This window comes from Heptranchias perlo, chromosome 15 (genome assembly GCF_035084215.1).
Source record: "Heptranchias perlo isolate sHepPer1 chromosome 15, sHepPer1.hap1, whole genome shotgun sequence".
NCBI classification, from domain to species: domain Eukaryota; kingdom Metazoa; phylum Chordata; class Chondrichthyes; order Hexanchiformes; family Hexanchidae; genus Heptranchias; species Heptranchias perlo.
In genome coordinates, this window is record NC_090339.1 from 25,367,233 (window position 1) to 25,393,622 (window position 26,390).

At 41.6% G+C, this 26,390-nt stretch overlaps 1 protein-coding gene across 2 annotated transcripts; it reads left to right on the forward strand.

Annotated features, from left to right (window-relative positions):
* Nucleotides 1–211: 211 nt before the first annotated feature.
* Nucleotides 212–26,365, forward strand: LOC137332910 (mitochondrial fission factor-like). Of its 2 annotated transcripts, XM_067996926.1 has the most exons (8): nt 212–506; nt 4,346–4,558; nt 9,884–10,041; nt 11,089–11,177; nt 12,981–13,136; nt 14,433–14,504; nt 23,422–23,500; nt 23,890–26,365. In XM_067996926.1, the coding sequence occupies exons 2-8, from the start codon at nt 4,351–4,353 to the stop codon at nt 24,019–24,021; spliced, it is 894 nt and encodes a 297-aa protein (XP_067853027.1). In that variant the 5' UTR covers nt 212–506; nt 4,346–4,350; the 3' UTR covers nt 24,022–26,365. The 2 variants fall into 2 exon arrangements, with proteins under 2 accessions (XP_067853027.1, XP_067853028.1); XM_067996927.1 differs by lacking the exon at nt 12,981–13,136 and having other exon boundaries at nt 223–506.
* Nucleotides 26,366–26,390: the final 25 nt, after the last annotated feature.

Sequence of the window (26,390 nt, forward strand, 5' to 3'; positions counted from 1 at the left end):
ACCGCAGGAATTCCCCCAAATACATTTTAACCGCCGCGCCTCGTTCAGGCTGAAGTTTTGCTGCGCTGTCGGGCGAATTCAAACACGAAGTGGCAGCGTCGAATTAACACAATTTCAGCGGGAATACCCAGAACTTGTTGAGAAGCCGCGCGGATCTCTCGGTATCTCCGGAGTTTACAGTGTTCGGGAACTAACGGACCAAAAAAAAAGGAAAGTGAAATGTTCGAAACTCAACCGCCACCGCCCAAACTAACCGGCGCTTCTCCACTCGTTCCACACCGGGAGCGTCACGCGATCAGAATTCCCTTAACCCCCCCCCCTTTCGAGGCGTGGCTTGTTCTGGGAGGGCGGGGCTTCGTGGCGTCCACGTGGGGTCGCGGGACCCAATCGGATCGGCGCTAAGAGCGAGTGTTTGTGAGCCGTTGGAAAGCGCCGGGTATGTGACGTCAGCGTACACGAATGGGGCTGGCGAAGCGGTGTTTGTGAGGCACTCAGCGGCAGGAGAGGTGAGTAATGTGTGGCCTGGGATGGTAGGAAAGATCTCCGACTCTCCCTTACTTGAGGGGGGGTTTTGTTTGTGAAATGTTGCTGCATGTTCACTCACAAGGAGCGACTGCTGACCCTGAGGACGGTGGCAAGGAAGTGGCTTCAGTTATTCTCTTGTTGTATCTCGTCCAACCGGTGCAGTCCATGGGGCATCAAACAGCTAACTGTAACTTTAATTGTCATTGCGGCTCAGACAACCTGCAACTTCAGCAACAGGCGCTCCATCTGAAAGAGGCGAGAGCTTCACCAAAAGGCGCTGGTCCTTGGAGACGACGAACTTCTAGCAGGTGTTGGGCCTGGCGCTTCTCCACTGGTTACATCAATCAATAATGTTCGTGATAGGATGGATTCTGCACTTGAAACGATTCTCTGCTTTACAGAGGAGACTGCTCAATATGTACCTACTGGAGCATTTATTGTAGCTGCTGTTCAGAGGTGACGTTAAACTCAAGGGAAATGCGACTGCCTCCGTGAGGGGAGGAGGAGGGTTTTGCACCATCCACTCCAGACCTGACTGAAGTTATAAGAACATGAGAAATAAGAATGGGAGTAGGCCATACGGCCCCTCGAGCCTGCTCCACCATTCAATAAGACCATGGCTGATCATCTACCTCAATTCCACTTTCCTGCCCAATCCCCATAACCCTTGATTCCCTTGGTGTCCAAAAAATTGTCACTTTGGCATTGATCAAAGTGGAAACTTCCTGGCAGTGATGCAAAGACCACAATATAACTGCAGTTTGAGAGATCAGGTTGTGCAGTACAAATTGATCTACTGTATATGTCGGTTCCATACGTGTTTCCACATTCTGAAAACAGCTTTGTACTGTATCTGAGAAGTTGGACTGAGATGTAGAGACCCTGGCTTTGTCTCTGGCATTCTCCCAGCAGTTTCAACAGACTTCCTCTGTTGTGGCTTCTTTTTGCACTGTTTTAAAATGGAGCTGAAAAGAGTGGCATAAAAATATATGCATATCAATAAGCAAATACATGCTGGGTGGTGGTACCAACAGAATTTTATTTTAAAATTCTTATTGTAGTTTTATTTTAGAAAGTTGCAAAGGAGAGCCAGATGAAATTAGTCCCCATTAAAACTGCTTGAAGATACTATCCATTAAGGGAGGAGGAGTGGTGAGACATATGGAGACAGATCCTCAACATTACCACCTGCAGCAAAATGTGTGACAGTCAACTCGAACATACATTGCACCTACTATACCTCACACAAGTTCCACAAATTGTAACTCTTCATACCAAATGATTGCTTTGGGGGAAGTGGTCAGAAAGGTACTCTCCTATACATTATCTTGATATGCACCTGTTTCCAACCATTCTGGATTGCGGTCCAGGAGACTTCTAGGACCATGAATGATCTTGCAATCCCAGAGGCCCCAGCTCAGTGCTTGCTGTGCCTGCTCACTGGAGATCGAGAGCTCTGCAATGAGCAGGCTAGCACAACTCTTGCTACTAGCTGCAAGGAGCTACATTTCCCCCTCCCCCTGTGCAGCCTTCTCCACAACATGTGCCTGAAGCTCATGTGGGACAGTGATGTTTGGTTAATGCCTGGAACTGGAGATAAATCAAGCAGTCTGGGCCTGTTTTTGGAGAATCACTCAGCATAAACCACCTCAGCATAAACCGCCCCACCAAGGCAACCCACCAACTGACCCTGAAGTTATGACCCCCTAATTCCTCAGTGAATCTCCACCGATCAAGACCAAAATAAGTGGCCTTAGATCCTTGACTTTCAATGCTCCCAGCGCACGCACAGTCATGCCTTTTTTTTTATTCGTTCACGGGATGTGGGTGTCACTGGCAAGGCCGGCATTTATTGCCCATCCCTAAGAGGGCAATTAAGAATCAACCACATTGCTGTGGGTCTGGAGTCACATATAGGCCAGACCGGGTAAGGACGGCAGGTTTCCTTCCCTAAAGGACATTAGTGAACCAGATGGGTTTTTACGACAATCCGGTAGTTTCATGGCTATTATTACTGATACTAGTATTTTAATTCCAGATTTTTATTTAATTAATTGAATTTAAATTCGCCAGCCGCCGTGGCGGGATTTGAACTTGTGACTCTGGATTTTAGTCCAGGCCTCTGGATTACTAGCCCAGTAACATAACCACTACGCTACCGTACCCTAGAAACCTGGATGTACCAATGCACTTCTCCTGTGAGCACCTTGCAATCAAAATGTAAAATATACATGTAAATGTACACCTAAATGTGCAATGGCTTCTTATTAAATACATATTTGGGTGTGCTTTTTTTTTGAAAAATCAATATAAAATAATTGCACAAAAGAGAGCTCAGTGAACTGTAGAAGGCTGACCCTAGTCTCGATTCTGTTGATCAAACCACTCTGCAGCAAAACCCTTTCTTTATGCCACACACCTACTCCAACTGAGTGAACAGACTAGACACCTGCTCGCAGGCTTGTCACTCTTTAACTGGCTGCTAGGGTATGTGTCAGAGTGGCCATTTAATTCTCTCTTCTGTATGCACAAGAAAGGCACCTGCCATCAACTCACCCCTTCCCACAACAGGATTGTTGAAATCACAGGCAAGAGTCTGGATCCTGCCAATCTGTTTGGGCATCATTGCCCTTGCATGTTTTTGGTTTGATGCGATTGTCTCAATTATTGTGGCCAGGTGATAATACAACTGATTAGTCAATACTTGTTAGAACCTTTCACATCATGCATGTTCCATAAATAGCAATCTGGCTTGCTTTTAAAATGTTCCTGTAAGAAATAACCTGAATTAAGTAAGTGAAAAGACATCTCCCTAAAGATGTATTCACACTAGAGCAGTTTTGCTTTGTATGACTACAATTAGAGTATAAATACAGCCTAAATCCAGAGTCAAGGCCAACCTGACGCAGGAATGGAGTGATACTTCCTGGAGGGCCTTAGCGTGTATTTACACTGTACACAATTAGATAACATTACAATGTAAATGCACCCTTCGGATTTTTGTACACCTAGACACATATCCCTAGGATTGTGGCCTGAGTTTCATGGAGGTCATCAGTCATGAAATGAAATTAGATGGTTTTCAGAAGATTCTACAGTGACCTACCCAAATATTATTGATCATTGCAATAAAAAGTAGTTGCTGTGTCATGTTCTTGTTACTAGAAATTGCTAGTACATTAAACACTTTATAGTACAGTACTCTTAAAGCATAAAAGAAACCTTGTGGCAGTATAGCACCAACTTTTTCTCCAATGTGACTTTTGAAATTAAAGAAATATTAGACACCCAAAGACTGGATTTGGGAATTTAAGTAAACGATGGGCGCTTTGAAATCCTAAATATAATAGTTGTAGATGAAGGTATCCTTTCCACTAGTAATGTGTGGCCTTGCTACACGGCCACATTCACTGAAATTGTGGAAATTATATATGTCTGGTAGCTCAGTTAATTTTTGTAGCCACTGTACCTTCCTCTGCTGTAATTGTGACCATTCCCCCCCCCCCCCCCCCCCCGCCCCAGCCACAGAAGGGTAAGATTCTTTATTTTCCTTCCCTTATCAGCTCACCATGTGAGCAGGATGACAAACATGTGAATGATGTGCTCAAAGGCCTCTGCAAATGTTGTTCTGAACTGGCTGCTTGGCTATGTGTAAGAATGGTTGATAAACAGTCCAGATTTCCCTCATTCCCTGATTGGTGACCTCTGCCGAATGCTTGCCATATGTTCAACCTGATGAGGATTTGTAATGAAGTGTTAGTGATCAGTATTTATTATGTATTCTATATTTGAAAATTAAAATTTTACCTTGGTCCTTCAGCCGCCATGACAGAATCAGCATTTGCAGCACCGTCCGATTCGATAGACTCCAGTTCAGCACCTTGTGACCTGGGTTTCATGGAGGCTATCAGTCAGAAAATGAGGATTCCTAATAGACTGAAAGTGGCCGAGGAGTCAGGGGATGAAGAGAGAGTAGAGGATATCCAGCTATCAACACTGCATATGCAAATCCCTGAAAGAATATCGATGGGAGGTAAATTGTGTTAACATCAATTAACCATGGTCAAGGATTGAGGTTTTTATATACATACCCATGTATTGATCCAGGTCTTCATTATGTCAGTTAGTTAAAGAACCATATTGATTGTAAGGGAATTAAAATGAAGATGATTTAGTGTCCCACCAGTGATGGCAATAGGATTAAAAAAAAATTTGTTCTGCCCATTGCTAGTTGCCTTGAGAATGTATTGGTGGGCCTTCTGATTAAAGCACTGCAGTCCTTGTGGTGATGGTGCTCGCACAATGGCGTTAGATAGCGGATTCCAGGATGTTAACCCAGCGATGATGGAGCAGTGATATATGTCCAAATTAGGATGGTGTGTGACTTGGAGGAGAACCTGGATGTGGTGGTGTTCCCATGACATTTCTGCACTTGCCTTCTCGTTGGTAGAAATTACAGGGAAGGGAATGTTGTTGAAGTAACCTTGGTGAGGTTGTTGCAGTGCAGCCTGTAGATAGTCAATACTGCATCCATAGTGAGTCGTGGTGGAGGGGGTGGCTGTTGAGTACAATGCTGATCAAAAAACCTGCTGTCCTAGATGCTATTAAGCTTCTTGAGTGTTTAGGTGGTACCCATCCAGGCAAGTGGTGAGTATTTCACCACACTCCTGACTTGATCTTTGTAGATGGTTTAGGGGCTTTGAGAGGCATGAAGTGAACTACTTTTCAGACTACCTAAGCCTCTTTCCTGTAGCCAAGGTATGACTGTTCCAGTTATAACCTTCTGGTCAATGGTGACTCCTGAGATTTAAATGCTTGGAGACTCTGTGATGGGACTGGTGAAGGTCAGGGCAGTGGCTGGGCTTTTTCTTATTGGAGATGGTTGTTACTTGGTACTTATGCAGCACAAATATCACCTTCCACTTCTGAGCCCAAGCCTGGATGTTATTGAGGTCCTACTGTAGGCTGGTATGGACTGCTTCATTATCAGAGGAGTTGTGAATGGAGCTGAACATTATGTAATCGTACGAAATTGACGGGCAGGAAAAGACCAGCTGGTCCATCAAGCCCGATGACTGGAGCATATGACTAAACACATCTCCCCCTGCTGCCACCCCTGCCATTGTAATATTCTGGGGAGGCAAAAAAATCAGGGCCAATAAGGGGAAAAAGTACTCTGGAAAATTCCACTCCGACCACTTAAGGCGAGCAAAACCAGTCCAGGAGATTACATGGACCATGTGTTATCTGTAAAGGCACTTATCTTCTATACGATATGATCTCCATTCCAGTTGCGAAACGGTCCAACTCCCTCATGAAGGCATGCAGAGAGTCAGCACCCACCACACCAGCCGGCAACATATTTCAGAGGCTCACTATTCTCTGGGAAAAGAGGAATGGCCTAACATTCAGACTATTCTTAATCTTGCATAGTGTAAACTTGTGTCCCCAATCTGTTAAACTGAAATAACCCATCAATAGGGACGATGCCCTTTAAGCCCTTTAATTATTTTATAGACCTCTATCAGGTCACCTCTAAGTCTACGCTGCTTTAAGGTAAGTAGACAAAGGTCCTTGAGCCTATCTGAGTAGCTGAGGTTCTTTAAAGTAGGAATCATTCTTGTAGTTTTCCTCTGGATCTTTTCCAAGGTTACTAAATCAGCCACCGTTTGGGGGGAACAAAACCGGGCACAGTATTCTAGATGCGGTCTGATAAGAGACCAGTATCGTATCAAAATGATGTCCTTTGATTTATACTGAGTGGTTCTATTAATACAAGCCAATACCCTGTTAGCTTTAGCTACAGTTTCTCTACATTGGTCATGAACCCTCATTGATTTGTGCACAATAATACTAGATTTTCTTTAGGAACATAGGAACAGGAGTAGGCCATTCAGCCCCTTGTGCCTGCTCCGCCATTTGATAAGATCATGGCTGATCTGTGATCTAGTTCCATATACCTGCCTTTGGCCCATATCCCTTAATACCTTTGGTTGCCAAAAAGTTGTCCATCTCACATTTAAATTTAGCAATTGAGCTAGTTTGCGGAAGAGAGTTCCAAACTTCTACCACCCTTTGTGTGTAGAAATGTTTTCTAATCTCACTCCTGAAAGGTCTGGCTCTAATTTTTAGACTGTGCCCCCTACTCCTAGAATCCCCCAACCAGTGGAAATAGTTTCTTTCTATCCACCCTATCCGTTCCCCTTAATATCTTATAAACTTCGATCAGATCACCCCTTAACCTTCTAAACTCTAGAGAATACAACCCCAATTTGTGTAATCTCTCCTCATAACTTAACCCTTGAAGTCTGGGTATCATTCTAGTAAACCTACACTGCACTCCCTCCAAGGCCAATATGTCCTTCCGAAGGTGCGGTGCCCAGAACTGCTCACAGTACTCCAGGTGCGGTCTAACCAGGGTTTTGTGTAGCTGCAGCATAACTTCTGCCCCCTTGTACTCTAGTCCTCTAGATATAAAGGCCAGCATTCCATTAGCCTTCTTGATTATTTTCTGCACCTGTTCATGACACTTCAATGATCTATGTACCTGAACCCCTAAGTCCCTTTGGACATCCACAGTTTTTAACTTTTTACCATTTAGAAAGTACCCTGTTCTATCCTTTTTTGATTCAAAGTGGATTTGTCTACATTGAATTCCATTTGCTACAGTTTTGCCCATTCACCTAATCTATCAATATCGCTTTGTAATTTTATGTTTTCATCTACACTGCTTACAATGCCACCAATCTTTGTGTCATCGGCAAACTTAGATATGAGACTTTCTATGCCTTCATCTAAGTCGTTAATAAATATTGTGAATAATTGAGGCCCCAAGACAGATCCCTGCGGGAGTCCACTAGTCATATCCTGCCAATGTGAAGACTTACCCATTATCTCTACTCTCTGTCGCCTTTCGCTCAGCCAACTTCCTAACCAAGTTCGTACTTTTCCCTTGATTCCATGGGCTTCTAACTTAGCTAACAGTCTCTTATGTGGGACCTTATCAAATGCCTTCTGGAAGTCCATATACATAACATCCATTGACATTCCCCTGTCCACGACTTTAGTCACCTCTTCAAAAAATTCAATCAATTTTGTCAGGCACGACCTACCTTTCACAAATCCATGCTGGCTCTCCCTGATTAACTGAAAATTCTCGAGGTGTTCAGTCACCCTTTCCTTAATTATAGACTCCAGCAATTTCCCCACAACAGATGTTAGGCTAACTGATCTATAATTCCCCGGTTTCCCCCTCCTTTCTTAAAAAGCGGAGTGACGTGCAATTTTCCAATCTAGAGGGACAGTTCCTGAATCTAGAGAACTTTGAAAGATTATAGTTAGGGCATCTGCAATCTGCTCACCTACTTCCTTTAAAACCCTGGGATGGAAACCATCTGGTTCTGGGGATTTGTCACTCTTTAGTGCTATTATTTTCTTCATTACTGTTGCTTTACTTATATTAATTTGATCGAGTCCCTGTCCCAGATTCAGTATTAGTTTTCTTGGGATTTCTGGCATGCTATCCTCTTTTTCTACTGTAAATACTGACGCAAAGTAATTATTCAACATGTCCACCATTTCCCCATTGTCAATGACAATATCCCCACTTTCAGTTTTTAAGGGGCCAACACTGCTCCTGACCACCCTCTTTTTCCTAATATAACTATAAAAGTTCTTCGTATTGGTTTTGATATCCCTTGCAAGTTTCTTTTCATACACTCAACCTTTCAATATTGCTCCCTGCAAATGACAACGTGTAATCTGTGTTGACCCTACCAACATGCATAAAACTACATTTATCTAAATTAAACAAGATTTGCCATTGTGCGGCCCACTTCCCTAGCACATCTAAATCTTTTTGGAATTGATTGCACTCCTCTACTAACTTAACCCTTGCACAGATTTTGGTGTCATCTGCAAACTTACTTGCCATACTCCCAACACCACTGTTCAGGTCATTAATAAAGACTGTGAAGAGTAGCGGGCCTAGGACCGATCCCTGGGGGGCACCACCAGTAACATATTTCCAGGCTGAGCCACCTCTGTTATCTACAACTTTTTGGCTGTGGGATTGGAGCCAATTCCTAATCCAGCATTTCAGATTCCTACTGATGCAAGATTCTACATCCATCAGCGAACAGCTCCACTCCTGGACTATGATGTTGGGAGGGGGTCTTTAATGATATTGGGAATGGCAAGGGGCAAATACTATATACTATATGTTTATAACGCCAGTAGAGTTATTTGCCTTTTATGAAAAATAATTGTTACCAAAAAAATTGATGAAGATTTAGCAGCCACTGCAGGATTCCAATATTTATTTTTAAATTTTATTTGGGCCTTGTTTTTAAAAATTATTCCCCTCCATTCTTTTCATTGTTAGGTATCCACCATAGCTCAGTGGTAGCACTCTCGTCTCTGAGTCCATTCCAGGGACTTGAGCACATACCCTTGGCTGACACTCCCAGTGCAGTATTGAGGGAGTGATGCACTGTTGGAGGTGTCGTCTTTCGGATGAGTGGTTAACCAAGGCCCTGTCTGATCTCTCAGATGGACATAAAAGATTCCATTGCACTACTTTGAACAAGAACAGGAGAGTTCTCACAGTGTCCTGGCCAATGTGTATCCCTCAACTAACACCTAAAAACAGATTACCTGGTCATTATCACATTGCTGTATGTGGGATCTTGCTGTGTGCAAATTGGCTGCCACGTTTCCTACATTACAATAGTGACTACACTTCAAAAGTACTTTATTGGCTGTAAAGTGCCTTGGGATGTCCTGAGGGTGTGAAAGGCACTATATAAATGCAAGTCTTCCTATCTTTTAAGTACTTAAAATGACTAATTCTCTGTTTTCTGATATTAGGTTACAAATATTTGTATTTTGCAGAAGATAAATAAGCAATAGTTTATGTTGGTTCATATAGTTTTCATTGAAAATTAGCAGATCTCATGGTGTAGCTCGTAATAAGTCATAACTGTGCTGCTTTATAACAGCAACCAATTACAATGTGACTTGCAATGTACTATTCTGCTGCTAAGATGCAGCTGGCCTGTACCTTTAAGGTCACAATGACTAACAGCTGTAAATCTTGAAGTCAGTTAGAGGTTCATTGCTGTTTAAGGTAAGTTCGCAGATTGATAAGTGCTTGAAAATTTTCAACTCTGGGTTAGAATGAACAAGCATGAAGTGACTGCCTTTTTTAATATTTTCAACACTTCGAATTGTGATGGACATGTAACAAATACAAGACTTTAAAATACAGGTAAGTGAGTACTAATAGGCAACAGCAATAATTTTGTTTCAAATTACAGAATTTGTTCCTTGGTTTAAAGGAATGCACTTTTTTCTTTAGAAACAGAAATGCAGGATATTGGAGCAAGGCCGTACTTATATGGTTGGTTCCACAACAATCCGTCGATAACTGATCCTCCACCACTCAGCATCTCCCCTCACTTAATGTTTGGAACCGCCCAGGCTTTGAATGTGGACAGATCTGAGAGTCCACTGCAGGTATGTTAACAGTAACATTATGTGTCCTTTCTTAAAGTATAGATCTATATTGGGGTAGTCAGACCGGTTCATTTTTTATCTCTCCCACTCCAGAAAGAAAGAAGGACGTGTATTTTTATGGCGCCTTTCACAACCTTGAGACATCCCAAAGCGCTTTATAGCTAATGAAGTACTTTTGAAATGTACTCATTGGCTGCCATGTTTCCCTACATTACAACAATGTTCATACAGCAAAGTCCCACAAACAGCAATGAGATAACTGACCAGGTAATCTGTTTTAGTGGTGCTAGTTGAGGGATAAATATTGGCTAGGACACCAGGAGAACTTCTGCTCTTCTTTGAATTGTGCCATGGGCTCTTTTATGTCCACCTGAGGGGGCAGATGGGGCCTTGTTTTAACGTCTCATCCGAAAGACAGCACCTCTACCGGTGCAGCACTCCCTCAGTGCTGCACTGAAGTGTCAGCCTGGATTATGTGCTCAAGTCTCTGGAGTGGGGCCTGAACCCATGACCATCTGGTTCAGAGGTGCGGGTGCTACCACTGAGCCAAGGCTGACACAGTTAGGCCTAGGTTTGTCAATCTTTTGAACTCAGTTGGGTAAGTTTAGTCAGTTCTTGGGTGAGGTATTCATTGCAGTTCTGAGGTGGTGAGGTTTGGGGGGGAAAGGAGGAGAATATTCTGTGAACTCTCCTTAGTCCAGTATGTGCTGCCTGAAGGATGGTGGTCAATGACCTACAAAGAGTAGAAAATGGAATGAAATGTTCAGGGATTATTCTTTTAAATTAAATCTGGAGTCATCCATGTATGATCTGCCTTTTGAAATAACTTACTTCAGAAAAAAGTACAATCAACTTTTAAAATTAATAACCTGAACCTATTCTGTAGATACCTACTTCTTAAAAAATTAATTCTTGGGATGTTGGCAAGGCTGGTATTTATTGCCTATCCCTTGTTGCCCTGATAAAGTGGTGGTCCTTCTACTTTTGAATTGAATTTACCCCAGCAAGAAGCAAGCACTCAAAGTATTATATGTTGTTTTGTTACAGATGACCACCACGCAAAATTCCAGTAGATCACGAACATTAAGTGAGAATGAAATCTGTCTATCGAGTGCATCCAGAAGGCCGAGGAACTTGTAAGTAAAACATCTTGACCTAGTCTGTTTGTTGTGATATCATGTAGCCATTTCTGCACAGCTACAATAATGATACCATCTGGCATGTTCTGGGATCAGAGACTGCAATGGACTTCAGCTGTTTGAGGGAATGGAGGGTGGTTTAATATGGAAAAGAACATTTCATACCTTTACTGAAGCCAGTGATCTTAGGGTTTTCAGCAATTAACAAATGATGAACTCAAGTGGGTTAGAAATGTTTTAATCACAAGTGGAATAAACTTTGTCAGACTGTTCTTCAGTACATATCCTCTTAATATTACAGGTAGGGAGATTGGGTGTTACAGTGGTCTAGCACATTCTTATTTTACATCAGGGACTGTGCTTCAGGTCCAAACTGTAAGTTCATATGCAAAATGAGCTTGACCTAAATTCTAGTTGGCATGGGCCCATAATACAACTCCACCGACAATCTGAGTCCAAAAGGATGGTTGGTGTGGGATTTGAAAATGTTGCATTCAAGAGCTGCTCTTTTGTCATTTGGATTTAGGAATATTGATGAGGAAGTGCAGAGAGATAATATCAGCTCAAAATGTCAAACATTCCATTCTCCAGCAAAGGCATTCCTTCCTTTTATTAACACAAAACAATTACTACCAAATTAACTCTACAGGTAAACAATAAAATCCACCAACAATTCTTGAATGTATTGATATGTTCAGCCATTGAGAATTCCAACAATCCAAGGCCCAGAGCCTACTTTTTGAGTTTGGACTTAAAATAAAGAAGTCTTTTGAGGTGCCAATAGACTTGTAATTTCAGTATTTACTGCTAGAGTACCTATCTGCCAGATAACAGCACATCAGAGGCAATTACCCCTTCTTTAGATGTACTGATGATCTTATAACCCTGCCTTGATAACTTCTCCATTTATCCTCCCTGACAGTTCATTTTTACAGCAGTGTGGTGCATTGCAGCCTTCTCCATAACCGAAGGACATGCTTCATGCCTCACTGCTAAACCCTATAAATAATGCTTTTTCTTATCATTGCCATATCTAATACCCTAGTTACTGAGCATTAATTCCAAGCAACTGCTACTGTGCACAAATGTTTAATAATTATTGGATTAAGAATAAATAAATTATTTTCTAATTTAAAAATAAAACTTTAGATAGATACATACAATACATACATTGACAGGTAGAATACCTGCAGAATGAATGCATTGCTGGGATCTATCTCGTGGTGTAAAGTGCAGCATCACACAAGTTGATGGTTGCACCTTCCTTTATCACTTACGGTGACCTCCCAGGCTCGAGAAGCTTCATTGATGACAGTTTTGTTAGTGAACATTGGATAAATTTATCAACAAATTCTGCTGTCCTGTCTGCTGATGGAAAACGGTTGCAGCCTTTTCCTAAATCCACCAATGAGCAGTGTTGTAAATATACTATAATCTTTAATCCATTCTAATGATATCAATCCAGCTTGTTTTTAAAGGTATTAGTTAACCACAGAACAACTATTTTCTCAGTGCAAACTTTTCCAATCCACCCCCAGGGCAACAAAAGCCATAAAATCAAAACAAACAGTGGAGAAAATGGATGACTGAACAGTTGAATGGCCTTTTCCTGTTGCTAGCATTTTAAATATGTGCCAACCATCTTTTATACATTTTATACCTAAAATGTTGTGTTGTACCCCTAAATGTGATATTTTGTTGCAAATTACGAAAACTAACTATATATGGGGAATATGGATTATATCCCTGTACTATTCAATCATTTGCTTTAACAATACTTTGCTTCCATCCAATCTGTAGGAATGATCACTCCAGTGGCCCAAAGTCTCCCTTCCCTTCACCTGGACCTGGCCAGGCACTATTTTCAATTCATAATGTGTGCAATGTATTAAATTATATTGCACATAGACTGTTGGAGCACTTAATGGAAACAGTCAATCAGAAAATGCAAAGAAGGTGACCAGAATTGGCTTGTGTAACTTCAAAAATTTATTTGGTGTCCTGCTAATTTCTTTCTTTAATTTAGCTATGCATAAGGGGCATCGCTTTGAAGCTTGTTAACAGTCTTCCAGTAACTACTTATGCATCTGATTGTACGCTTTGCCATCAATACTTGTCTTACTAATGAAACACCTCCCATTCAAGAAAATGCTCTGACTGTTCACAAGGGCTTTGTATGGTGAAAATTAACCATACTGTTATTGTTGGATATTCATATCAGCAGTAACCCATTCTTCGATTTAAAAAAAAATGTGATAATTTGGGAGGGAAGATTCTGTGCGGCTGAGAACTATAGGGATTGGAACACACTTCCAATTTTCAGCAGTAAATATTCCTGACTTAGAATTGCTAGATGCACACTGGATCTTTCTCTACAACAGTAGGTCGTTTCCATTTCTCACACCAGCCATCTTTAAAACCATTGGTTCTGCATGCTATGCTTTTTGTGTACTTTAGAACTGCTTACTGAAGTCAACAGCACTGACATGCTGTGAAATATAACATGAGTGAGAGTGACAACTTCTAAATATTTTTTCCTTTTTAGTTGGGGTAAAGGAATGTAGGTGAACCACCCGGTGATGCCTCTGTAGTGTAATTTAATATAGTCCATATTTTGGGCCAATTACAATCAGCAGGAAATTGAGAAGGAAGGAATTTGGAGACAATGTCAGCAAACCACAGGTTGAGGAAACTAACAAAATGAGCAGCATGCACCTTACACTGGAGCTGTTTTAAAACCGCAATGTGTTTTGCACCCTTTTTTCACTCCAGTTACTGTTGTGGAAACTAGTGAAAGGTCTAACTCTTTTGCATGTCATATGTAAAACTTTCCCTGCTTGTGAAGTGTCTGTTAACTCACCGAATGTACTTTGTTGTGCATGCAATGAGTTACCAGTGAATGTAGTTTTTCAGGTGGATGATCAATTTTTTAATATTTTGTGAGTAGCAGGGGAAAGTGCTGGCCAGTTTTCTATGGATGGACGAATCAGTGGCTGAGTTAATCTTTCCCCTCTGTTGCAGGCCTATTCACCTCTGGATGTGGAGCAGCATTGGTAGATGTCAGGGAAACTAATCATCTGCCCACATTTTTGCCTGGGGAATTGTGTGTGGCACAGAAGACCCTGTAAAAACAAGTGGGAGAAATAAAAAAAAAGGAAGAATGACTAAATTCCACAGGGGCTTTGTGATATTTAAATTGCTGTGACTCTGTGGTATTTCTGTGGCCGATTCATTTTTTTTTTCCAATTTAAGGAACCGGCTCCATAACCAGACCCTTTCCAGTAGCCTATACTCGGATGTGACCAATCATTCAAGGAATCAAAGGTGATTGGCATATTTTCTTTCTTGATGCACTTGCTTTCGCATTAACATGCTGTGGTGTTGGTTTCATTCTTACTTTCTAAAACTTTTATCTCCTGCTGAAAGTACTTTATGCCATGGATGAGTCTTTTCAGTCATTTCAGACATAGTGTAAACAAAGCTTGCATCTACCTACTGTACCCAGGCTGGTCTGAAATGCTGGCTCCCATTCAAATCAATGAAGTTGCTCTGGGATACATGCAGGCTGTCCCCATGTGTCACAAGCGGCTGAGGAGGGAATTAAATATATAAATGTCTGCTTGCTTGAGAGCAAAAGTAAGCTGAAAAAAATTGAGGATGTTTACTAAAAATGTATACATAATGTTGTGTATGAGATAGAATAGGAGGAGATTTGTACAGAAAGTAGACTGCTCCTTTTTCCCCTCCCTGGACTTTTCTTCGCTTTTGGTCCTCTGCTGTTTGTTATTCCTTGACCTTGTAGTTTCTCAACGGGCTCGCTACACCTTGCCTCCATTTTGATTCAGCCCTGCATCTGAACTCCTGTCTCTTCTGATCCTGATCTACTTTGTGTCCTTGGTCCCATCATGGCTGCTGTGGAGCATAAACACCAGACTGGCCTGTTTCCGTGTTGTACGTTCTATGTAAGAGGTGCAGAGGCTTCAGCCATCATGCCGTTGTACTCTGGAACCACTCTTCCAGGCATCCTCCGCCTTGTTAGATCTTTATCAACTTCAAAAACCTCCTCAAAATCTACTACTTTGACTATGCTTTTAGTCCCCTCTTTTAACTTTTCCTGCAATTCGTGATTAGTGTCCAGTTCACCACCGCCATCACCTCCTCCCAACCCCAATGAAGTACTATCAGATCTTTCACTATGTTAACATGTTATAAAATTACAAGTTGTTGCATTCATAAATGGTACTAATTGTAATATAAAATTTGCTGATGTTACCAAGCTATTATGTCAGATGAAGAATATAAGAAAACTTGAAAGGGAGCTGGACCAGATGAGTACGGTAAGAATGATAGCTCTAATTTAATCTAAGTAAAGTTATAGGTTTGTGTACATTGGAAGGGAAACATGTTCATGATAAATGGATACCCATTAATGGAAAAAGACGTGGTGTGATTATTGACCATTCAGTGAAGTTTCTAATCAATATGAAGCTGATGCCAACAAGACTAAATCTTAGTAACTGCTTATGGAGATGCACTTCAAGGAATATAAGTCCTGTAACTGTGACAAATAGGACATTTATCTTGTTTCATGTCGTATATCTCAATATTTTATTACGAATCTGTGGTGTCAGCTTTGAGGCCACTTGAGAACAGTCCCTGCAAATTGCATTTGGGGGAAATTCTCTGCTAACTTAATTTCCCTGTATTGGGGAGAATTTGCATCAATGGCAAATGACCCAGCTCTGTTTAGGTGAATTCTTTAACAAGTGAGAGAAGCATTAAATCACACTCGGTTGATAGGAATATAGATCACCAGGCTGTGATCTGCCAAGATTTAGTCTACTTTGTGTACTATGGTACAAAGCCTTTGAGGAGCCGTCAACTATGTTTGTCCCAGAGAGAAGCAAGGACAGTTTATCAAATGCTCAGCTCTTCCTTATTCAGAAGGTGGCGAATGGCTTAGTATCTGATCAACTTCCATGATCCCATGAAATGTAATTTGATGGGCTTGTCACTGCAGGAAGTGTTTTGCACTAGATGAGCTTTGATTAATTTTGAGGGATATCTGTTTACTTTTCAGTTTTTGACTTGTATTAAGATACCTTTTAAAAAGAAAGAATGTGCACTTACATCGTCTAGGACATCTCAAAGCCCTTCACAGAAATGAGTTACATTTGAAGTGTAGTTACTGCTGGTTTGGTATTCGTCTTTCTCAGTTGAGACTTCAAAATAAAGAATGCTTGTAATTGTTGCTCCATATCAACAACAACAACTTGCATTTTTATAGCACCTTTAATGTAGAGAAACTACCCATGCTGCTTCACAGAGGCGTAATCAGAAAAAATTGAACCCCAAGCCAAGGAAGGATATATTAGAAGGGTTGGTGCAGAACTTGGTCGAGGAGATGAGTTTTCAGGAGGGTTTTAAAGGAGGAGAGGAACATGGCAAGGCTGAGGTGTTTATGGAGGGAATTCCAGAGCATGGAACTTAGGTGGTAGAAGGCTCAGTCACCAGTGGGGGTCGAAGGGAGGGGACAGGCAGAAGAATTTAGATTCAAAAGAACTGAGAGTTTTGGAGGGCGGTGGTTACAGGGCTGGAGAAGGTTACAGAGATAGGGAGGGGCAAGACTATGAAGGGGTTTTAACATGCGGATTAGAATTTTAAATTTGAAGCACTGGGGGACTGGGAGCCAATGTAGATCAGCGAGGACAGGGGTGAAGGGTGAGTGGCACGCTGTAGGATAGGATATGAGCAGCAGAGTTTTGATTGAGCAGGTTTGTGGAGGGTGGGAGGCTGGCTAGATGAACATTGGAATAGTCGTGTCTAGAGGTGACAGAGGCATGGATGAGAGTTTTAGCAACAGAACGGTTGAGGTAGGGTTGGAGGCAGGCGATGTCATGGAGGTCTTTGTGATGGAGAGATTATGGGATTGGAAGCTCGGGTTGATGTCGAATAGGTTGTTGAGGTTGCGAACAGTGTGGTTCAGTCTTGGACGGTAACTGGGGACGGTGATGGAATCAGTGACTAGGATACAGAGATCATGGCAGGGCTGAAAACAATGGCTTTAGTGAGTTGAGTTGAGTTTGAGGAAATTGCGGCCCATCCAAGACTGGGTGTTGGACAAGCAGTGGAGCGGTCGAGAGAGGTGGTGGAGCAAAAGAATTGGGTGTAGTCAGAATACATTTGGAAACTGACCCCATATCTCTGGATGATGTCACCAAAGGGCAGCATGTAGATGAGGAAGAGGAGAGGGGCAAGGATAGATCCTTGAGGGACTGCGGAGATAATGGAAGGGCAGCAAGAGAAGCAATTGCTGGATACGCTCTGGTCACAATCGTATAGGTAAGAGTGGAACCAAGTGAGGGCTGTCTTACTGAGCTGGACAACATAGAGGCTTTGAAGAAGGATGTTGTGGACAAACGCATCAAAAGCTGCAGAGGTTGAGGACTGTCGTAGTCACATAGAATGTTTGTGTCTTTGGGTTAGGCTGATTCAGTGCTGTAGTGGGGTGGAAACCTGATGAGGAGACATAAGGGAGAAACTGGAAAGAGATGTGGGTTCAGGGCTAGGGTGGGGGAGGAGGTGAAGGGTGTTGGCTTGGTGGGGAAAGAGGAGAAGCACCAGGGGCAACTGAGCAGATGGTCTCAGTCTTAGTGACAAAAAAATTCCATGAGCTCTCACTTATTGTTGGAGGTGAGTGTGTAAGGGGCAGGGGAGAGGCGTTTAAGGAGACAATTGGTAGTGGAGAAAAGAAACCGGGGGTTTTCTTTGCTCTTCAGGATGAGCCTGAAATAGTTTGGGCACAGAAGCCGTGGACGCAACAATAACAGTAACTTGCATTTATATAGCGCTTTTAACGTAGATAAATGTCCCAAGGCGCTTTACAGGAGCATAGTAGGAAGGCGAAAGATTAATGAGGAGTAGTGATGGGTTGGGGGCAAAATATCCTAGAGGGAGGAAATGAAAGGTGGCACGACTGGATAACAGGTAGGAAAAGATACAGGAGAGAAGGGCCCGAGAGGGCCAAGAGAAAAAAGAAAGGGAGATAGATGTAAAGGGATTGGGTCTGGAGTGGCAGCCAAAATGCGCACATGAATGGTTAGATGGGCATGGCAGAGATTAGGAGAGACGTGTCCTGGTTGTAAACAAGATGGGATGGAGATGATATGAAAGAGTCCAAAATTAAAGTCCGAGCTCCTGTGGTGGGATCATGGTTTTCTTTTAAGTAAGGCAGTTGAATGAGCTGGGGCTAGTGGAAACTCTCTTTGAATATCTGATTTCATGGATTTGCTTTTCCTCACAGACATGTGTTCCTAGTTGTGAGAATTACAATTTTGTATTTGTTATTTTGAATCTTAAGTACTGGTGATAATTTAAGTACTCTTTCACTGTAACTTGATGAAATCTGTTGTTTGCTCTTCATAAATGTGAAGAAACATTCTGAAAAATATAACTGTTCAAGTGCAAACATTTAATTTTTAACGATTTGTAAAAACTGAGTCCAAACAATGTAAACTTTTTTCAACTTTGTACAAAATTTTTGTAATCGTATGAAACATTAACATTAAACGTGCTTCTTTAAGATGTTATTACAATGAGATAGATGTCTTCCAGCCTGGCAGCTCTCTTCTCTCTCCCCCGCCCCCCCCCCCGCAACGATGACAAGGAGGAGAAAGAGGAGGTAGTAGAGACAGGTGTAAAATTCCCCCTACTTCCTCAAGGCTTTGCCGCCACATTCAGACGAGCTCTTCTACCAGCTGCTGCCCAGCACTGTCTACCAGCCACCGTGGATGGTGCGGTCTGATGAGCCGTGGTCCTGTGCCTGGTCAATTCTCGCAGCTAATTTGCTCCTGGAACGGGGATGCTGCTGCCTGCATCCAAATATTGAGATCCTGAGCTGCCTCATGCAGCCTGTCATGTGTTGCTGGCGACGTGCCTGCTGCTATAAGGCCGGAGACCAGGGTGGTGCTGCCTCCCATAGGGGCTGAAGCATCAGTACCTCGGACCACACGAGCCGACTCTCCAGTGCGATCTTGATCTGCGGCTGCAGCCAAGGCCCTGAAGGGGATTTTTTTTTCTCACCTTTTATACCACCTCAGTCTAGCATCTTAAGGACCCATTGGCTCTGTTTCAGTTATGTTTCAATTACGCTTGTAGATTGTGCTGATTCATGGGTGATTTTACATTCGTTCTTATAATTAGTCTGTGCAGGAGCTTGGGCACAAATTCATATCGGCTAGCCGGGAGCATTTTTGGGCGGCAGAGGTGGCCTTTAAATTATATATTGATTTATTTTCTGGAGGCATGTCTCATTATTTAGATTTTGTCATATTTATATGGTGTTTGTGAGTACCACATAATAGACGTAAGCAGACTTAAAGCCCACGGGATTGAAGGGACAGTGGCAGAGTGGATACGAAATTGGTTAAGGGACGGAAAGCAGAGAGTACTGGTGAATGGTTGTTTTTCAGACTGGAGGGAGGTATGCAGTGGTGTCTCCAAGGGATCGGTATTAGGACCACTGCTCTTTTTGATATATATTAATGACCTGGACTTGGGTATACGGGGCATAATATCAAAGTTTGCAGATGATATGAAACTCGAAAATGTAGTAAACAACGAGGAGGATAGTAACAGACTTCAGGAGGATATAGACAGACTGGTGAAATGGGCAGACACATGGGAGATGAAGTTTAATGCAGAGTCGTGTGAAGTGATGCATTTTGGTAGGAAGAATGAGGCGAGGCAATACTAAAATAAATGGTACAATTTTAAAGGGGGTGCAGGAACAGAGAGACCTGGGGTTGTATGTACACAAATCTTTGAAGGTGGCAGGACAAGTTGAGAAGGCTGTTAAAAAAGCATATAGGATCCTTGGCTTTATTAATAGAGGCATAGAGTACAAAAGCAAAGAAGATCTGCTAAACCTTTATATCCCTGGTTAGGCCTCAGCTGGAGTAATGTGTTCAATTCTAGGCATCACACTTTAGAAGGATGTCAAGGCCTTAGAAAGGGTGCAGAAGAGATTTACTATAATGGTACCAGGGATGACGGACTTCAGTTATGTGGAGAGATTGGAGAAGCTGGGGTTGTTCTCCTTCAAGCAAATAGAGGTGTTCAAAATCATGAAGGATTTTGATAGAGTAAATAAGGAGAAACTGTTTCCAGTGGTAGAAGGGTTGGTAACCAGGGGACACAGATTTCAGGTGATTGGCAAAAGAAATAGAGGCGACGTGAGGAAATTTTTTTTAACGCAGCATGTTGAGATCTGGAATGTACTGCCAGAAAGGGTGGTGGAAGCAGATTCAATTGTAACTCAAAAGGGAATAGGATAAATACTAAAAGGGAAAAAATTACAGGGCTATGGGGAAAGAGGAGGGGAGTGGGACTAATTGGATCCCTGTTTCAAAGAGCCGGCACAGGCACGAATTAATCAAAAATACTCAGCATGGATTTGTTAAGGGAAGGTCATGTTTGACTAACTTGATTGAATTCTTTGAGGAGGATCGATGAGGGTATCGCATTTGATGTAGTGTACATGGATTTTAGCAAGGCTTTTGACAAGGTCTCATGTGGCAGACTAGTCAGAAAAAGCAAAAGCCCATGGAATCCAAGGGAAAGTGGCAAGTTGGATCCAAAATTGGCTCAGTGGCAGGAAGCAAATGGTAATGGTTGGGTGTTTTTATGACTGGAAGGCTGTTTCCAGTGGGGTTTCGCAAGGCTCAGTACTGGGTCCCTTGCTTTTCGTAGTATATATCAATGATTTAGACTTAAATGTAGGGGGCTTGAGTAAGAAGTTTGCAGATGATACAAAAATTGGCCATGTGGTTGATAGTAAGGAGGAAAGCTGCAGACTGCAGGAAGATATCAATGGACTGGTCAGGTGGCCAGAAAGGTGGCAAATGGAATTCAATCTGGAGAAGTGTGAGGTAATGCATTTGGGGAGGACAAACAAGGCAAGGGAATACACAATAAATGGGAGGATACTGAGAGGTGTAGAGGAAGTGAGGGACCTTGGAGTGCATGTCCACAGATCCCTGAAGGTAGCAGGACAGGTAGATAAGGTGGTTAAGAAGGCATACTTGATACTTGCCTTTATTAGCCGAGGTATAGAATATAAGAGCAGGGGAGGTTATGCTTGAATTGTATAAAACACTAGATAGGTCACAGCTAGAGTACTGCGTACAGTTCTGGTCACCACATTATAGGAAAGATGCGATTGCACTAGAGAGGGTACAGAGGAGATTTACGAGGATGTTGCCAGGACTGGAGAATTTTAGCTATGAGGAAAGATTGGATAGGCTGGGATTGTTTTCTTTGGAACAGAGGAAGCTGAGGGGAGATTTAATTGAGAAGTATAACATTTATGAGGAGCCTAGATAGAGTGGATAGGAGGGACCTATTTCCCTTAGCAGGGGCATAGATTTAAAGTAATTGGTAGAAGGGTTAGAGGGGAGCTGAGGAAAAAAATTTTCACCCAGAGGGTGGAGGGGTGTCTGGAACTCACTGCCTGAAAGGGTGAAGCCTTTAAAAGGTGCTTGGATGTGCACTTGAAGTGCTGTAACCTACAAGAGCTGGAAAGTGGGATTAGGCTGGAAAGCTCTTTTTCAGCTGGCACAGAATGATGGGCTGAATGGCCTCCTTCTGTGCTGTAAATTTCTATGATTCTGTGATTCTAGGCACGATGGACCGAATGGCCGCCTCCTGTGGTGTATCATTCTATGATTCTATAAATGTTATTTTATTAACACGACTTTACATATTTTTCAATTGACTGTGTTTGCAGGTGATAGTCACTCAATAAGGAGATACTGAGTTTTTTAAACTGTTCTGCACCATTAAATTAGACTCTTCGTTGCAGTTATTTCCCTGGGTGTGTAGGTGGGGGCTGTTACCTGTTTCCCATTGAGGCCTGTGCACCTGTTGAATCTGCTTCATTAGCTATCTGGAGTGGAAGGAACTGGTTTCTGTGACAATTGAATGCCTTCGAAGAAATAAACAAATATTGCACAAGTGTTAGCTTGCTACAATTGGCTGAGTCAGAAGTTTGTGGGTTCTAACTCCAATCCAGTACTGAATCTAGGCTGACGCTTCAGTACTGTGGGAATGCTGTGCTGTCACCGGTACCGTCTTTTGGATCAAGTGTTAATGCGAGGCCCTGCCCACTGGTTCAAGTGGATGTGAATGATTCGGTGGCACAGTTCGAAGAAGAGCAGGGAGTTCTGTGTGTTCTGGCCAACGTTTTTTGCCTTTACCAACTCCATCAAAAACAGATTATTTGATAATTCACTTCATGTACTGTATTAAGGTCTTGCTGTGCACAAATTAGCTGCTGCATTTTACTTGCATAACAACCACATCAATGTTAATTTATTGGATAGGAAGCACTTTGGGACATGTTGAAGATGTGAAAAGGCATTATATACATACAAGTTCTTTCTCTGCATTCATCTACATAACAATGACTACACTTCAAAAGTAAATGCATTGGCTTTGCAATGCTTTAGGACATCTTGAGGACATGAAAGGTGCTATATAAATGCAAGATCTTTTTCTTTGTTGGACTTCCTCTAATTTTTGAAAATGTTTTTGACAAATGGCAAGCCAGTTGAATAGCTTTAATTGCTACATTAAGTGTAGTTGTGCCTTTGCTCTTTTGGATGGCTGTGATAAGAATATGTGTTCCTGTAATTAAAGCATAATGCAACAACTAGTAAGGTTCTTGCCTTATACCTGCCAAGATTACCTTCAGAATATTGAGACAGTTATCGCCAACACAGTCAGCTGCACCTTTTGCCAGTATTGCCTTACCCAAAGATCCTGTTTGGCATCAGATCAGAACTCTGGCATCAGCCCAGGAGAGGAATGGGGTGTATAGTTGCACATTGAGACAAACTGGTAAGCCAGTTAAGTGATGTCCTGGGCCATCCGGATCAGTATTTGCTAATCTAACAGTCACTGCATTTTAAATATAATTCATCATATGAAGCATCTTTCAACAGAAACTGCTATATAAACTCAAGTGTCATTAAGTATTATTAAGGAGTCTGTACTAGTGGAAAGCCCATTGGTGCTGGGTGATATAGGCTTTTCTTGTAGCTAGTATGGTGCCATAATCCTCGAGGGTTGAAGTCTGTGCTGCATAATAACTAATTAGAGGAACGATATAGAATACTTTTATGAAGCTGGTGTTGGAGATAAACAAAGTAGATTTGGTTACGTTTGTCTTTTTATTTTCCAGCATGACCCATGAATGCACAATACCTGAGGGAGTCCTTGAAAATTTCAGTGTGATGGAAATCGTAACACTCCGGCGTCAGGTAAGATTTTTTGACCAGCAACTTTTACAAGAATGAGTATGATGAGCGCAGTGATTGAAACAGGAGCTTTTGTGTAGTTGGTGTTCAGTTATATTATCGGAGCAGTACCTGGAAAAGCTTAATGTCTTCATTTACGCAGCATGAAGTAGAGGTGCTGGACACTCTGTCCTAACTCTTACAACTTCAAAGCAAATGCTGATGCTAAATAAAAATAAAATCTTATTTTAACAATACATTGTCCTCCCAGCAGATGATTCAGTTTGCAGAGGTGCATTTTTCATTTGATTTTAAATCCTTGAGAGAATGCATTCTTTAGGTGCTGTTGTAGTTTTTGCTTTGGCGTTGAGCTCCTTCAGTGCACAATAGGGTCCAATTTTTCTCTCTTGCAGTTGAACAAGTTGAATCGGCGCCTACAATTATTGGAACAGGAGAGTCGGGACCATGCTCGAAAGGAATTTGTCCTCTATTCCATCATCATTGCAGCCTGTTTTGTCAACAGTTGGCTCTGGCTGAGGAAGTAAATTCATTCTAACTGCACATGCAGAGTTGGGAAACACTGCTACAAACTGACAGACTGAGACCATCTTCTGAATGCAGCATGACTGGCGTCGTCATTTCTTTTGTGCAACAACCTGTATCATTGCTGAAATACAAGGGAATGATGTCCTTTAGAACAGTTTGCTAATATGATTTTAATAGCACAGTGATGTGGGTTTGGGAAAAGTTGTACTGCTAGTGTTACAGTGTAATGCTTTCAACGCCTAATGAATTACTTTAAAGCTAACTAACAACTTTTTCTTTAACTTCCATCACATGGGAAATCCTAAAAGACCGCTAATCCAAACTTTACTGAAATTATAGGGAGTATATTGAAGAATTTTATGCACAAACCTATGAGTTAGGTTGATAAACCAGCAGAGTGTTTGAAAAAAATGCCTTTTGGTGGTTTAAAAAAATGAATCCCTTCTGTGCTTTCTAGGTGTCCCCTTACTAGTGACTGCCTCTGCTATAAGTGGGCACTGTGAGTGTGCAGGAATGTCTGAGACTTGACTGTCCCTTTGTCTTTTTTTTTCTCCCTTCCGCCCCAAGGAGATGCGCCTGGTCTCCGCTTAATGTCTCCCCAAAATGACCCAGCTACATTTGTTACATTATTGAGTAGAAAGTCACAGGCAAGTGTAATATAACCATGTTATACTTGAACTGCTATTGCAGATCTTGCATTCCATTATAGAGCCGCACTAACAGGGGATTAAGAGTAGGTCACATTCCTTCCCTGTGGCTGAGGATGAAATGTTGCATGTGGATACCAAAGGGAGAATTTTTTTTCCAAAGTTATATATTAATAGCTCAGTGTGACATTACATAAATTCAGTTGAAGATATCTTGACCAACACTGACTTTTACACTTGCTCTGCCAGCATATTTTAATTAATTTACATTTAGTCTGGCTGCACACTGCATAAGACACAACCATCTAATATATTGTAGCCAGAAGAATCAAACTTCACAATAACCCAGGGCATCTATTTGGATTTCTAAATTTAAAATATTAGAAACCCAATTTTCTGCCCATTATTATGATGTGAAAAGACTAATAACAAATCTTCCTTCTGATTTTTACATTTTAATATGTTCTTGATCATTGCAGGTTTAAAATCTGTGTATGAAGAGTAGCAGAAACACTAAAAGCAGTGTGTTTGAAGGACAGTATAAACGCAGTACGCAGTTGAATTGAAGCTGTGTGCATGGATACTGAATTGTGCACGATTTATCATAATAGTAGTTGTGTTAAAATCTAGTCATCCAGTTGGTCAGCTTAAATTTGCACATTTAGTCAAACAGTCAGTGCCTAAAAGAGTATTGTTGGTCTAGCAGGATTTCAGTTTGAAATAAGATGAGATGCTTCTCTCAGGTTAGACAATGTATAGTGCAATGGTAAAGTGAAGCCTACAAGATGTGAGCAGTAACTGGGATATGTGAGCTGGAGTTGGACAAAGGAAGACTTGGGACAAAGATTAAAACCACTCCGGTGCAATGTAAGAGAGAAAGGTGATAGTGACAAAGTGTTCAGTTTAAGGCTATGCATTATGAGTAATTAATTCACATAGAGATAAGGCAAGTATAGCTGATTGAGGATTTTCTTGAATAAAAGAATGCATTTTCCTGTATATGCTTCAAATATAAACAGACAATTTCTTTTAAATCCAAACTGATGCAGTTGCTGTTCCCTCTTCCGGTGCAGTGGCAGAATAAGAATTTGACATGGAGGAGTTTATTCCTCTGAGTTCAAACCTAGTGAGGCTTGATTTTAGCTGACTGAACCACCCAAGTCTTGATAATCTCATTACAGGCATGTATTACATTGTATTTTTATATATTTTCCTCTTTTTTTTCTTGAAAACTAATTTATTTGTTAAAAAATGTAAACAACGCTTATAACAATATCCCCTTCCAGTGCAGTGGTAGATTGAAAGTTTGTCAGGGAGGAATTTATGCCTCTGAATCCCAATTTAAAAACAAGAATTTGCCATTTTGAAGACAAGTTAAAACACTGCATCTGGATTAAATGCAGGTTTAAAATCTGTGAGTGAAGGTTAGCAGAAAAACTAAGAGCAGTGTGTTCAAAAGACAGGATAACCACTATTGGAGCTGTATGTTGTTAAGTCAAAACTGTGTGCAGGGATACTGAATTGTGCCACCGATTTAACAGAGCAGTAGTTGTATTAGAATCTGGCCATCCAGTTGGACTGCTTAGTTTTGTATTTGTTGGAATGGGAATGAACATTGAAATCTGTGCTTGTGTCACTTGTACATGTATGTATGTATAATATATAAAAAAATATAAACACAGTATAGGTTCTCGCACATGAAGGAATGTTTGTTGTTCTAT